Below are 16,659 nucleotides of genomic sequence, written 5' to 3' on the forward strand. Positions count from 1 at the left end.
ATACATGTTATAATTTCAAAGTCAACACTAGCACATAAGTTTTTCTTATCTAAATACATACTGATACTTCCTATATCAACACATGCACCTACAAAACACACGGCCATGCAAATAACCTTGCTTTCTGCCACTTGCAAGAAAGTTGGAATATACAATATAGTACATTGTTTCAACTTAAATCATACTGGCAAATTAATGAGGATGGCATTTAAAAATTCTGATCTAAAAAATCAAAATACAGGAGGATAATTGTTCCATAGATTAAAAACACTGAAGACTGATGGGAAGTTAAGATTTGAATTGTCCCAGTAATCTTGAAAGATACAGAAGAGACAGAATTGGTTGTAAACACTCAGAATACTCTGTTTTGCAATTGGGACTTTTGTAATCCAGCAATCCAGGCCAGAGACTCACACCATCGATGCTTCTGATCGCAGAGCAATGGGAAAGTTGTGGACAGTTCTCCGCAAGGCAGGGGGTGCCGATGGAGATCTGGATGCCCACCTGGACGGGAGACGGCGATTTGCTGGTCTAGCAGGTCGGGAAAATCCTTTTCCATGTGAGCATTTCACTGCCACGGATTCCTTAAGACACAAATGAAGACATTCATCTCACTATTCAGGCACCAACATTGAGCTTAATATATTATGGATCCCAGCTATAGGATTAATGTATTGTATTACCATGTTTACAAGCAAGAAAAAGCATTGAAAATTAAATAAGCTATTCCTGGTCTTGAATGTTTTAATCAAAACAATTCACTTTTAATATGAATATAGCATTTGATAATCTTGTAGATATCCATACTGACAAGTTTTAATACAACTGATTTCTTTTTAGAACTAACTATGAGTTAATGTTATGTTAGAACTCAAAAGTTCATGTTAGATAAAATTGATATGATAGAACTAAAGATTTTTCTTAGTGGAGTGTTAGGATATTTTAGTGTTTTTTTTTAAGATAATAATTTAAAGAAGAATTAATTTATGTCCAGTTATTTTATGTCAAGTTGACACTTTCAGAGATCATAAGCAAAAGGCACACAAACCACCAAATGATTTGTCGGATGCTATCTTTTTTTTTCCACTAAGAACCACTGTTACTATCTTTAAAAAGTTTCAAAATTATCATTAAAATACTTTAAAATATAACTTCATTCTATTTGCTAAGAAAGAGTTGTGATCTATCTTGGGTATCTTCCGAAGACTGAAAACTTTTCCCTTCTCTTCCTTTCGTTTTCTTTCATTTCTTCCTACTTCTCTTTCTTTTTATTTTAATGGAAGAAAAGCATTCTAGGACTCTTGCCATTAAGAAACAGTTAAAAAGCTTTCATGACACATTTGTACTTTGATTCTTATTGACCTTCTTAACAAAGCCTGTGCTTTTTCACCTGAGACGGGCAGTAAGGACAGCCTTTATTTCTATGAGAGTAACCTGCATTTGCTTTTTCTCTCCTTGGAGTCTTATTTTTTTAAACCTGTTCCTGGGGGGGAGGGATGGAGAACTACTCTTAACGATCGACAGCAGAGGACCCTTCCCAAACCTCCTATCAGTACAAAAATGGGAGATATTTAGTAATATTTGTTCATGAAAATTTTGGCTGATTATTGTATATGTGCTTTCACTTCCCATCTGAAGCCACAGGACCTTACAGGTATTTATGGGCTCAACTAAATAAAAACAGAAATAGAAAAGCAGAATAATTATTTGTGCTTTGGGCAAACAGGCAAAATTTCTGATAAACTACATGTAAACTGATACTTTTGTAGGGCTTGAAAGCCTCATAAAAATAATTTCTTACACCAGAAGGAGGCAACCTGCCTCGTTTAAAACAATGGTGCATATACATTGCACTATGTAAAACCAGGATTTTCAAAGCATTGGCTAATTATAACTGTATGTCACCTTGTAACTTTTTATAAATTATGCATAAAAGGTGCTGATGGATAGCTCTTCATTGTAAATACAAATCTCTTCAACCTCTTTTTCTCCTCTAAGATTATACTCTTTTGCAAGCAAACTGGAATAAAGAAAGGATAACAGTTTATTTAAATACCCATTTTTTTGGGGGGCAGGCAATTTCCACACAAAGAATTTATACAAATAATAATGACCTTAAATTTTTTTATGCTATACTATCATTTTTCTTTTCATATACTGCCTTTTAGCTCCACAATAAGAGAACTGCAATAAGGCACTATTTTAAGTGATTTTTTTTTTACCCAAACTCATATTCATGTGACTAATCCCCTGAGGAAGAACATGAATCAAATTCTGGGAATGACTGAACCAACCATAGCTAATAACCGAAAAGTGCAAGTTATTTATAAATACTTCCTATATACTTTTAAAAATATAAACACTTTAACAGGATAAGATTCTATAAATGAACAGATGCACATTCAGAATATTTTTTCAAGAAAGAAACACAGCAAACATGTGATCTTTTTGAGGTTCTTAAGAATTTAATTTATTAGATTGTGTTGTGCCATTTCAGAATTTAAATAAAAGTTATAATGTGCTAAACCCAGACTTAAAAACTATGCTTTTAAAAGTTCATGTTGAGTTACAATTCTAAGGTTTATATTTATTCACAAATGAAGGGTCAAGGAACTAAGAAGATGTCAAAACATGTGCCTACATTCTATTTATATGAATGGGCAACTGACTGAACTCTGAGCCATTGCTAAATATGGATGCAGTTCTACCAAAATATGTTAAATTTCTTTCTCACCTCAGTTACCTTTTTCCGATCTGCTCCTTGCTTCACTTGCTGTGCTCCACACATAGCTGGCTTTTGCTGAAGCTCTTGTTCTATTTGGAGCTTTTTTAAATGCTGACTTAATGTGGCTCCTCCACTGACATCAGAATTACACTTGGTCCAATTAGCCTGGAAGCATTTAGAATTTTGCAATGCGGACCCCGCTGATGTCTCATAGGTTTTCAGCAGCTTTTCCACCACACCATAATTTGACCTGGGATCAGCTGACCTTGGTCGGCCAGACAAATTACTTGGTCTCCAGTCATGCTCGTGGAGCATATTCCGGTAACTGCTAGGGCTTATGTGTTCCTGCATTTGTCTGAATAGGCCTGTTGTGGGTTTTTTGGTAGAATTATCATGCATATTTTCCCTGGGCACAGGCACGGGGGCACTGGTTTTCAGAATGTCAGAAACACTGTCACTTTCTGAGATGTTAGCTGAGCAAGAAACTAAAGTATCATAGGGCTGAAGATCTTCAGATGGTTCTGCGTAGCTTTGACTTTGCTGTACTGCATGACAATTTCTATTTGTTCTAAATACGATTCTGTTAAATTCATCAGTCTTTGTTGCCAGCTTTTCATTCCTAGTAGTCCTTTCAAAGCCACAACTGAAACTTCTCAGCGGGCTGCTGCTCTGTGTCACCAAGGAGCTACAGACATTGCTTATGTGAAGATCAGGGTGAGATTTAGCAGGGTGATCTGGAATCACCTTTTCATATTTTGGCTTATTGGGAATAGAGCAGGTTTTCTGAAACCATGGTGTAGAGGGGCTATTTTTTGCACCAATCCCAGTGTCGCATGACCACATGGTAAGTCCAACATTTTCATTACATGAAGGCTTTTTACCTATTTTGGTTTCTGGTGCCAAAGAAGAAAATGTGATACCATCTTTCAAAGTCTTCCTTTCATTTAGACACAGCGTAGGCATCTCGTCGTGCCTCCAGAGGAAATGAGGGTTGCAGTTCTTTTCGCCTTGACCTTCTTGGGCCACCCAGCCGTTGTGGTCTGAACTTTCCTTCAAACTTTCATGGGCTTGTGCAGAACATGAGCTGGGAAAATTTCGAGATGTACTTCTTGGAGGAGGAACTGGTGGGGTTTCACTTCTTTGCAGGTCAGTTTTATCAATTCCACCTTTTTTCTTAGAATTGTTTTGGAAAACATCAGTACAGCTCAGATTCTTTCTATTTTTCTTTTTCTCTTTTTCTAAACTGGTTGAAGTAATGCACTGGTTGTTGCTGATCATGTGATCTCCATAAGGCATATTAATTACAACTGGTGTTTCCTGGAGAAAAGAATCTGACTTCATCCTAGACAATTATAAAACATGGTATATTAGTGATGACTTTATTTATGATAAGCTCTTAAAAGACACTGGGGCTAAAGCAATGGATTCTGATATAGGAAAAGGAGTCACAACTTCCTTAAACATTATTTTTATATAAATCCCATAGTACAAAACTTCAATTCCCTTCTACTGCCGGATAAAGGCCACCTCTCAGTGCTGTATTCAACTCCATATACATAGTCTGACCCAAACTACCTTTTTAACTGTGTCTCTCATTTTTTTCTATTACCTAAACTTCACCTACACTTAGACTCGACTGTGTGTAGTCTCTTGGGTGTCTGCTATTGGCGTTCCCATTTCTATAGGTTTTCTCTTGCCATTTTCTTATATCTGCTTTGCCTACTGAATTCCTATTTATAATGTCTTCTGAGCTCAAACTCCTCCCCTTGAATTTGAAATAACATTCTAAGTAGTGTGACAGAAATCTGAATCAAAGCGCAAACAGACGTGAGCAATACCAAATGGAAGGTGTTATTTGGGCATGAAAGAAAAGTGATCATCTTTTTTTTTTTAATGAGTAAAGGACATATAAGCAAAAGAGAGCTGTAGTACAAATAGTGTGGCTATTCAAGGAACAGTGAGTACTTTGGTGTGGATGGAATATAAAAAAGTGGGAAGGATGACGGCAAATAAAAGAGAAATATTAGGTCAAACTGTAATGACTTTGAATTACATACTAAGGATTTTGAGCTTTTCTCGAAAGGCAATAAGTAGCAGTGAGAACTTTATACCAGGTGTGGTTTGTAAAAAAAAATTGGCAAGTAAGAATTATTGAAATAAAAACCTAAATATAGCAAGAATGTGAGTTCACAAATTAACATTAATTAATCATATTGATACATACAAATCATATTTATATCTCTTCAACTTATATTATGAGATAGCTTACAATAAAATGCATACAAATACCCATTAGCAGAGAGTAGTAGGCAAAAGCTCAATGGAAAAGTGGAAGGCAAAATTATGTAAAAAACACGGTTGGGTAAGAAAATCTGTTGTAAGTCAGTACAAAAATTCTCTCTGAGCTTCCAAAAAGCTAAAGAAAAATAAGGGTCCACATTCCTATAGCTTCTAAGAGAAGTATACTGCCCCACTAGGAGATAAATGGTGATCCTAGAACAATCCATCTTTACTTAACTTGTAGAGAATTCCAATTTATTTTTCAATTTGGCTAAAACTTATCCTTACGGTTATAAGGGTGCCTCTGAACTAAAAGAGCATGTTTTACAGCACTGTATAAATATGTTTGTGTGTACATATTTACAATATGTTATTCTGAAAATTATGAATGCTTCCATTATGTAGAAAACTAAATGGCTCAAAATGTTTCAGTAGAACATCATTATATAATTAAAACACCATTGTTAAATTTGACATAGTTTAAAGATGTATTTAACTAGATTAACCCAGTATACTCTTCCACTGGCCAAATACTCAAAATAAAAAAGAACTCCATTGGAGTATACTTGTTAAGTTATTATTTATTATGGTTAGTATAACTTCACTAAACACCAAAAAAGTAAAGTACGCCTAATAGTCAAACTACAAAGAGAACTAGAAGATTTGCTTTAAGAATTAGTGAACAGAGAAACATACAATTTAAGTTTTTATCTCCTAAGATAACATATTTTAACAGCATTATTAATTCTCACTAACAAAGTGTTAGATGCTAAAGGAAGTTTGGATTCATTAACTAAAAACAACATTCTTTTTGATTTTCCAACATAAAAATCATCATAGATGTACCAGCCTACCTTCTGTGGTTAGAACACTGTCGAATTTCCTCTTGAAAGCTGCATAATTCTTCACTAACTTTGGCAAGTTCTTCAAGAGCCTTTATACATATAAGCAATAGCATGTTAGCCCTTTGAAATGTAAATATGTCTTTAGAAACAGTTCTAGGCCAATCCTGGCTTACTTACTGTGTTGAGGGCGCCAGAGCAGCTCTTGTTCTCTTCCTCAGAAGTTCTCAGGTCAGGCGGGGTCTCACATTCTTTTTGGTTGTCTGTGGCCATAGAATCTATTAACCCTACTTTTGATTTTTTGATTGTTTTTTGTTCCTTACACATTTGATTTCTTTCACTGAGTAAGCTCTGCTCTGTTTTACCTTTTTTTCCCAGACCATCCCTGTGATTCATCCCTATAAATTCACATTGTCTTGAATTGGGATAATTTGGAGAAGATTCCATCATTTTGTCTTGAATGGCCTTTTCACGATCAAGATCAATAATCACACGTTCACTCATGTTGATTTTCCTCCGAAGTTTTACTTCATGGCAGAGCTGTAAAGAAAACAAAGATAAAAATTTCCCCCTAATCCACTCTCTCAATATTTTTGATACTAAGCATACTGTTCTGAGCTCTCTCTGCCATATTACTACATACTACCCCACGGTACGAATGCTTATGCTTCCAAATAACACTTCTAAAGTCTGGATTAGCTGGAACAACTTTGAGGAACCATAAAGACTACTTTCAGTAGGTCAAAGCATGGATGGTAATTTCTATTTTTCCGAGTAGAAATCAACCCATTCAAAAATGAAACAAACCTGTGTTTATATATAGATATCATGATGATACAGAAGCACTGTTAACAAAATTGGAATGACTCAAATCAATTACTGGCAATGCTCTCTAACTGCTTTCAGAGAGAAGCAAGAGTTTAACTAACATTAAGGTCATATTTTAAAAATATATGATCCTATATGCCAACATTTAACTATCTAAATAGTTGACAATCTCATATAGTAACTCAGCTAATTCTGTCCCTAAGTAGACATTTCACAATCAAAATATGTTACTTTTGGAAGTTACATTGGTGAGGGACAGGTAATTCTGAGACTTTTTTTTTTTTTACTTCCAAGGCTACATACATTCAAAAAATGTTTCCTGTCCTAATTAAAACAAATGTGACCCTGTCCTAGGTAATACAATAGAACTCTAAGGCATTGATTATCTATTAGTCTATGCTAAAGTGGGCCCCAAATTAGTTCTTGAGAGTTCAGTTTAATCTGCAGGCTATTACTGGCTTTCTCTTCAGGCTTGTGTTCTGGGAAAGCTTGTAAAATTCCAAAGACAGTCAGAGAACTATTAAAGCAAATGACTCTACATTTTACAGTCACAACCTATATCTGCACTACATCTAGTATTCAAAGAATAACAGAGAACTTCTGCTCCCAGATCCTTGCCCTGGCCGTGAGCCCCAGCTGAGCCCTAGCCACCACCCCCCTCTGCAGAAGACTCTCCAGCACTAGGAGCCAAGTGGCTTACAGGATCTTGGTGCTCCAGCCAGGTGTCAGGCCTGAGCCTCTGAGATGGGAGAGCCGAGTTCAGGACATCAGTCCACCAGAGACCTCCCGGCTCCATGAAATATCAAACAGTGAAAGCTCTCCCAGAGATCTCCATCTCAACACTAAGACTCAGCTCCACTCAACAACCAGCAAGATACTGTGCTGGACACTCCATTCCAAACAACTAGCAAGAGAGGAACACAACCCCATCCATTAGCAGAGAGGCTGCCTAAAATCATACTAAGTTGACAGACACCCAAAACACACCACCAGATGCGGTCCTGCCCACCAGAAAGACAAGATCCAGCATCATCCACCAAAACACAGGCATCGGTCGCCTCCACCAGGAAGCCTACACAACCCACTGAACCAAACTTACCCACTGGGGGGAGACACCAAAAACAATGTGAACTACGAACCTGCAGCCTGCGAAAAGGAGACTCTAAACACAATAAATTGAGCAAAATGAGAAGACAGAGAAATACACAGCAGATGAAGGAGCAAGGTAAAAACCCACCACATCAAACAAATGAAGAGGAAATAGGCAGTTTACCTGAAAAAGAATTCAGAGTAATGATAGTAAAGATGATCCAAAATATTGGAAATTGAATGGAGAAAATAAAAGAAACATTTAACAAGGACCTAGAAGAACTAAAGACCAAACAAACAATGGTGAACAACATAATAAATGAAATTAAAAATTCTCTATAAGGAACCAATAGCAGAATAACTGAGGCAGAAGAACGGATAAGTGACCTGGAAGGTAAAATAGTGGAGATAACTACCACAGAGCAGAATAAAGAAAAAAGAATGAAAAGAATTGAGGACAGTCTCAGAGACCTCTGAGACAAGATTAAATGCACCAACATAAGAATAGTAGGGGTCTCCGAAGAAGAAGACAAAAAGAAAGGGACTGAGAAAATATTTGAAGAGATTATTTCCTATATTCCTTCCCTAATATAGGAAAGGAAATTGTCAAGTCCAGAAAGGGCAGAGTCCCATACAGGATAAATCCAAGGAGAAATGTGCCAAGACACATATTAATCAAACTATCAAAAATTAAATTCAAAGAAAAAATATTAAAAGCAGCAAGGGAAAAACAACAAATAACATACAAGGGAATCCCCATAAGGTTAACAGGTAATCTTTCAGCAGAAACTCTGCAAACCAGAAGGGAGTGGAAGGACATATTTAAAGTGATGAAAGGGAAAAACCTACAACCAAGATTACTCTATTCAGCAAGGATCTCATTCAGATTCGACAGAGAAATTAAAACCTCTACAGACAAGCAAAAGCTAAGAGAATTCAGCACCACCAAACCAGCTTCACAACAAATGCTAAAGGAACTTCTTTAGGCAGGAAACACAAGAGAAGGAAAAGACCTACAATGACAAACCCAAAACAATTAGGAAAATGGAAATGGGAACATACATATCGATAACTACCTTAAATGTAAATGGATTAAATGCTCCAACCAAAAGACATAGACTGGCTGAATGGATACGAAAACAAGATCCGTATATATGCTGTTTACAAGAGACCCACTTTAGACCTAGGGACACATACAGACTGAAAGTGAGGGGAGGGAAAAAGATATTCCATGTAAATAGAAATCAAAAGATAGCTAGAATGGCAATTCTCATATCAGAAAAAATAGACTTTAAAATAAAGACTATTACAAGAGACAAAGAGGGACACTTTGATCAAGGGATCAACCAAAGAATAAGATATAGCAATTGTAAATATTTATGCACCCAAAATAGGAGCACCTCAGTACATAAGGCAAATGCTAACAGCCATAAAAGGGGAAATCAACAGTAACACAATCATAGAAGGGGACTTTAACACCCCACTTTCACTAATGGACAGATCATCCAAAATGAAAATAAATAAGGAAACACAAGCTTTAAATGATACATTAAACAAGATGGACTTAATTGATATTTATAGAACATTCCATCCAAAAACAACAGAATATGCTTCCTTCTTAAGTGCTCGAGGAACACTGTCCAGGATAGATCATATCTTGGGTCACAAATCAAGCCTTGGTAAATTTAAGAAAATTGAAATCATATCAAGTATCTTTTCTGACAACAACGCTATGAGCCTAGATATCAATTACAGGAAACAATCTGTAAAAAATACAAACACATGGAGGCTAAACAATACACTACTAAATAACCAAGAGATCACTGGAGAAATCAAAGAGGAAATCAAAAAATACCTAGAAACAAATGACAATGAAAACACGACGAAGTTTATAGCAATATAATCCTACCTCAAGAAACAAAAGAAATCTCAAATAAACAACCTAACCTTACACCTAAAGCAATCAGAGAAAGAAGAACAAAATAACCCCAAAGTTAGCAGAAGGAAAGAAATCATAAAGATCAGATCAGAAATAGATGAAAAAGAAATGAAGGAAATGATAGAAAAGATAGAAAAGCTGGTTCTTTGAGAAGATAAACAAAATTGATAAACCATTAGCCAGGCTCATCAAGAAAAAAAGGGGAAGACTCAAATCAATAGAATTAGAAATGAAAAAGAAGTAACAACTGACACTGCAGACATACGAAGGATCATGAGAGATTACTACAAGCAACTCTATGCCAATAAAATGGACAACCTGGAAGAAATGGACAAATTCTTAGAAAAGCACAAGCTTCCATGACTGAACAAGGAAGAAATAGAAAATATAAACAGACCAATCACAAGCATTGAAGTTGAAACTGTGATTAAAAATCTTCCAACAAACAAAAGCCCAGGATCAGATGGCTTCACAGGTGAATTCTACCAAACATCTAGAGAAGAGCTAGCACCTATCCTTCTCAAACTCTTCCAAAATATAGCAGAGGGAGGAACACTCCCAAACTCATTCTATGAGGCCACCATCACCGTGATACCAAAATCTGACAAAAATATCACAAAGAAAGAAAACTACAGGTCAACATCACTGCTGAACATAGATGCAAAAATCCTCAACAAAATACTAGCAAACAGAATCCAAGAGCACATTAAAAGGAACATACACCATGATCAAGTGGGGTTTATCCCAGGAATGCAAGGATTCTTCAATGTACACAAATCAATCAACGTGATATACCATATTAACAAATTGAAGAATAAAAACCATATGACCATCTCAGTAGATGTAGAAAAAGCTTTTGACAACATTCATCAGCCATTTATGATAAAAACCCTCCAGAAAGTAGGCATAGAGGGAACTTACCTCAACATAATAAAGGCCATATATGACAAACCCACAGCCAACATTGTTCTCAATGGTGAAAAACTGAAACCATTTCCACTAAGGTCAGGAACAAAACAAGGTTGCCCACTCTCACCACTGTTATTCAACACAGTTTTGGAACTTTTAGCCACAGCAATCAGAGAAGAAAAAAAAAAAACAAAAGGAATCCAAACCGGAAAAGAAGAGTAAAAATGTCACTGTTTGCAGATGACATGATACTATACATAGAGAATCCTAAAGATGCTACCAGAAAACTACCAGAGCTAATCAATGAATTTGGTAGTGTAGCAGGATACAAAATTAATGCACAGAAATCTCTTGCATTCCTAAACACTAATGATGAAAAATCTAAAAGAGAAATCAAGGAAACACTCCCACTTACCATTGCAACAAAAAGAATAAAATACCTAGAAATAAACCTACCTAAGGAGACAAAAGACCTGTATGCAGAAAACTATAAGACACTGATGAAAGAAATTAAAGATGATGCAAACAGATGGAGAGATATACCATGTACTTGCATTGGAAGAATCAACATTGTGAAAATGACTATACTACCCAAAGCAATCTACAGATTCAATGCAATCAAACTACTCTCAAACTGCCAATGGCATTTTTCACAGAAGTAGAACAAAAAATTTCACAATTTGTATGGAAACACAAAAGACCCCGAATAGCCAAAGCAATAGGAGAAAGAAAAATGGAGCTGGAGGAATCAGGCTCTTGGACTTCACACTATACTACAAAGCTACAGTAATCAAGATAGTATGGCACTGGCACAAAAACAGAAATATAGATCAATGGAGCAGGATAGAAAGCCCAGAGGTAAACCCACGCACATATGGTCACCTTATCTTTGATAAAGGAAGCAAGAATATACAATGGAGAAAAGACAGCCTCTTCAATAAGTGGTGCTGGGAAAACTGGACAGCTACATGTATAAGAATGAAATTAGAACATTCCCTAACACCGTACACAAAAATAAACTCCAGATGGATTAAAGACCTAAATGTAAGGCCAGACACTATAAAACTGTTAGAGGAAAATACAGACAGAACACTCTATGACATAAATCACAGCAAGATCCTTTTTGACCCACCTCCTAGAGAAATGGAAATAAAAACAAAAATAAACAAATGGGACCTAATGAAACTTAAAAGCTTTTGCACAGCAAAGGAAACCATAAAAGATACGAGAAGACAAGCCTCAGAATGGGAGAAAATATTTGCAAACAAAGCAACTAACAAAGGATTAATCTCCAAAATTTACAAGCAGCTCATGCAGCTCAATATCAGAAAAACAAATAACCCAATCCACAAATGGGCAAAAGACCTAAATGACATTTCTCTAAAGAAGATATACAGATTGCCAATGAAAGGATGCTCAAAATCACTAATCATTAGAGAAATGCAAATCAAAACTACAATGAGGTTATCACCTCACACCAGTCAGAATGGCCATTATCAAAAAATCTACAAACAATAAACACTGGAGAGGGTGTGGAGAAAAGGGAACCCTCTTGCACTGTTGGTGGGAATGTAAATTAATTCAGCCACTATGGAGTCTCCTTTAAAAACTAAAAATAGAACTACCATACGACACAGCAATCCCACTACTGGGAATATACCCTGAGAAAACCATAATTCAAAAAGAGTCATGCCCCACAATGTTCATTGCAGCTCTATTTACAATAGCCAGGACATGGAAGCAACCTAAGTTTCCATCAACAGGTGAATGGATAAAGAAGGTGTGGCACATATATACAATGGAATATTACTCAGCCATAAAAAGAAATGAAATTGAGTCATTTGTAGTAAGGTGGATGGACCTAAAGACTGTCATACAGAGTGAAGTAAGTCAGAAAGAGAAAAACAAATACCATACGCTAACAGATATATATGGAATCTTAAAAAAAAATTGTTCTGAAAAACCTAGGGGCAGGACCAGAATAAAGACACAGATGTAGAGAATGGACTTCAGGACACAGGGAGGGGGAACGGTAAGCTGGGATGAAGTGAGAGAGTGGCATGGACATATATACACTACCAAATGTAAAACAGATAGTTAGTGGGAAGCAGCCGCGTAGCATAGGGAGATCACCTCAGTGTTTTGTGTCCACCTAGAGGGGTGGGATAGGGAGGGTGGGAGGGAGACACAAGAGGGAGGAGATATGGGGATATATGTATATGTATAGCTGATTCACTTTGTTATACAGCAGAAACTAACATACCATTGTGAAGCAATTATACTCCAATAAAGATGTTAAAAGAAAAAAAAAAGAATAACAGATTTACTGCTGCTCAATATTTACCTAAATCTCAGATGAGTCAAGCACTATAATATAGTTAATGCCTGAAGGATATGCCATGCATTTATGCCGTAAATACTAATAAATCTGTAGTTGGATGAAGTCAGGATAGCATCAAATTGCAGCCATGAATCAACTGTTTTGGTCCCTGTAAAATTATCTGTACTGAACATTTGTGGCCATTATAATTTGCCTGACTTTGAGGGACATTATAAGAAGCAACCCTCAAAACACCATGCTAAATCTAAGGATGCTATTGGTAGCACTGTCCTCTTTTAGAGGAGTCATGGGTGGAAACAAAATTGCTTTAGTTGCAAAATCAGGGACGAAAGTGCTATTTCTGGGAAATAGGTTTGCTTTTGTTTTCCGAATACTGAGAAATATGTATTTGATCATTTTTTGTCACTTACTAGAAAGACAGATTTGTTGTATGCATTTCACAAAGGATACTTCCTCTTGTCTTCATTTCATCTTTCTCTTCTAGTTTTGGAATACTTTATCTTACATAGAATTTTATTGGACATCTTAAATTCTCTTGGGGACTTAGGTGAAGTATGAATAAACAAATATCATTATATTATTGATGGAAAACCATTTATTTTGTAAAAGGAAATCTGTGTTACTCGGTACCTAGCTCTTTTCAATGGTTATCTGATCAAAGGAGACAATCAGGAAAGATGGCAATGTGATAAAAAAAATTGCCAGGTATCTAGTAACTCTATTAAGGGTATCTATCTGGATTAATCTAGGTTTCAAAGATCCAAGTATGTACATCTTCATTTTGTAATAGCAAATGCAATGATTGTGGATAGTTGTTGAACAAAGAATCATTAGCATCTTAATACCCAACATTGATCCTCTCACTAATGACATTTTTACTTGGAATCACAGAAGTTATATGCATGCACCGGGAAATGTATAATTTTCTAATATATGGCTTAATAAGTTGTGTCTGATTTAATACACAGAGCTTAGTGATAAATACGAAAGAAATACAGTCTATTATGCTTGTGGCATGTTACATTTTTTCCAAGTGTTGATTTTTAATTTTAGTTAAAAATACTGTCTTGATTTTCTGTGACATGTGAGGACAATTTCCTCCTGTTTTCTACTCCCAGCTTTGTAGCCTCTAAGAAGGTACATTCTTACAGGTACAAAGCTGGGAGTGGGAAAAAATACATACATACTATGCCATTTTATATAAGGAACTTGAGAGCATCCATGAATTTTGGTATCCACAGGGGCTCCTGGAACCAATCTCCCATGTATGCTGAGGGACAACTATATTAGTATGATAAGGGGAGCACAATGCTAGTATTCAGGTATTGAACAGCATCATCTCTGGGTGGGTAGTTTGGGTAAGCACATTATGTAAACATATTCCCAGGTATGGTGTTGTATACTGCAGGCAGAATGACATAAATAGCACCACAGCTACTATCCAAGATAAAGAAAAAATATTCCAGCCCTTCTGTCAGTATTTCTATGGACTATCACCTATGTTTAAAGTATGTTTAATGCCTGCTAATTGATAAGGCTAATATTTTCCATGGACGGAATCTACAGAGCTGTCAGAATAATTATTTGACAATAACAAATTTAACCGTACAGCAGAATATCTTAGCTACATGGCTTAAACAACTGGCTAGACTAATCCTGACTCCCTTAATTATTTTGCTTGGATGCTAGAATTATCTGAGATTATTACTAACTGGACCTTCCAAACCTTTGGAAGCCAATGAGTTCAGGTTTCGAATTGGAGTTGTGGATTTTGATTTGAGCTAGCCATCTCCCTGTTGATCCAATCTGAGCCTCTGGGTGCAGAAGTTAAGAGAGCAAGCAAAACGCATTTTCCAAACTATAGAAGGATGAGAAGTAAATTCTCCTTTCAATCTGTAATCATCTACTACAGGCCTGCCTTCTCAGCTTTATTTTAGAGTAGTCACATGGCTATTCTTTTTTATTTTTCCTTTTAGCATGCCAATTTGTATTTTATTCATAACCAATTATAGGGCTGTTAATAAGAAAAATATTTGCACTATAAACACATAAAGCACCAGCTTTGATTGTCTGTGAATAAAAGCCAAGGAGTCTGTTAAAATAACTGCCTTGGCAATGTGCACAAGACCATATAAGTCAACAGCAGGGAATGTTACAAGAAAGCAAGATAAGTATAAATAATTTTCAGTTGGAACAAGCTTGAATATACATCAATGCAGATACTTAAAGGAAATATTCTGGGCCAAACAGGGTGAAGGAATAAAATTATTATTTGTATCAGAGTCTCGGCATGTCATTTTTAATAAATTCTTTCCAAATAAATGTGCCACACCTTGCCAGGATAAATACCATGTCCACCTCCATTTTCTTTTTGATATATGACACTCTTTTGGATTATACTGAATTATCTAATACATAACTGTCTTTAGTAGACATTATTCATAAGTCATCTCTGAAAAGATCTGTATTTTAATGCCCAATTATAATTTTACTAAAATATGTTCCACTAATTATATTTTTCTTCTGTTTTCATCCTGGGCCCGGAATTTGAAAACTTATGCAAAATACATACCTCACTTTTGATACCACGGCACTCTAGTCAGAAAATAATAAATTGATACACTTTAGAAAGACATTTCAAGTTCTAATTTGCATGCAAAACTATAAAATAAGCATAGTCTCTACGGTAACATTGGGTTAGGTTATGCTATTTTTGGTCTAGTAAATATCACTGAGACATGCATCTTTTAGGTGGAATTGGAAAGTAAAAATAGTTTCCAATACAAAACAAACCAACAGAATTTTCATTCTGAGTTTTAAGTTTCCAGTGCATTCAAAACAAATCAACTTGTACCTCTTCTATCTTCTTCTGCATGATCTTCCATTGACTTTCCCATTCCTTTCTTTCATTGTCAAACTGGTCCAGTAATTCCATCTTTTCCTTGCGCCAGTTAGTCTCTGTGTTCTCCCACTGCTTATGTAGGTCCATGGCAACCGTGTGTTAGTGAAGGGGTGTTTCTGCCCGTCTCTGCCTTCTCTTAACTGTTTCTTGGAAGCTTGGAGCTGTTTTATTTGAAGCAGTCTCACTTGCCTTTAAAACAAAGCCTAATATAAACATAACAAGAGAGAGTTCCAAATCCATGTGCTTTCTGGAAACATTTTATCAGCTTGTCAAGAGCCATTGACATAAACAAACTTTAGGAAAATTGGACTCAAAAGAAGAGATGACAAAAATATCTGCCTAAGGAGAAACTAACACAGTCAAAGAAAAAAGTATCATCCAAACTTTTTTTCTTCCCCTTTCTGAGACCAGACAGGAAAATTACAGTGGACAGGTTGGTTAAATGCATGTGTGAGATATAAGTATTCATTTAACTAACCACCTAATCTGAACATAGAATTTTTCATGAATATCTAAGAGTGGAAGTACGAAATTCAACTGTTTAGTCACATCTACACAACTGTGGTAGATTCTGCTGCAATGGAATTACTCCTTCTGTTCTGATGCAACCAGATTATATATTTCTGTGACTTAAAGTCCTGAGATGGTATTGGGCTACAATCTCAGTTTTACACTCAGAGTTCAAGCTTGTGGCAAACGTGATTACTTTATCAATAAGACCCCAATGTTGGTAGTAAGTCTGGGACTGATGTATCAGCAAGAAACCAAACTAAAGCATAAAAAATATTGTCATTATTTTATTTC

At 35.9% G+C, this 16,659-nt stretch overlaps 1 protein-coding gene across 1 annotated transcript; it reads right to left on the minus strand.

Annotated features, from left to right (window-relative positions):
- Window positions 1-89: 89 nt before the first annotated feature.
- KIAA0408 lies at window positions 90-15,957 on the minus strand. The gene is made up of 5 exons (XM_079716381.1): window positions 15,808-15,957; window positions 6,028-6,387; window positions 5,860-5,939; window positions 2,735-4,067; window positions 90-584 (listed from the first exon to the last, which is right to left on the minus strand). Exons 1-5 carry the CDS (start codon window positions 15,940-15,942, stop codon window positions 411-413), a joined length of 2,082 nt encoding a protein of 693 aa, XP_079572507.1. The 5' UTR covers window positions 15,943-15,957; the 3' UTR covers window positions 90-410.
- Between the last annotated feature and the right edge of the window lie 702 nt (window positions 15,958-16,659).

The sequence above is a fragment of the Hyperoodon ampullatus genome (assembly GCF_949752795.1).
Source record: "Hyperoodon ampullatus genome assembly, chromosome: 12".
NCBI classification, from domain to species: domain Eukaryota; kingdom Metazoa; phylum Chordata; class Mammalia; order Artiodactyla; family Ziphiidae; genus Hyperoodon; species Hyperoodon ampullatus.

Coding starts and splice junctions, on each gene's coding strand:
- KIAA0408 (XM_079716381.1), bottom strand. CDS start 15,942: ATGGACCTACATAAGCAGTGGGAGAACACAGAGACTAACTGGCGCAAG. Junction 5,940..6,027: donor GCTCTGGCGCCCTCAACACA/GTAAGTAAGCCA, acceptor ATATGTATAAAG/GCTCTTGAAGAACTTGCCAA. Junction 4,068..5,859: donor CAGTGTTCTAACCACAGAAG/GTAGGCTGGTAC, acceptor ATAATTGTCTAG/GATGAAGTCAGATTCTTTTC.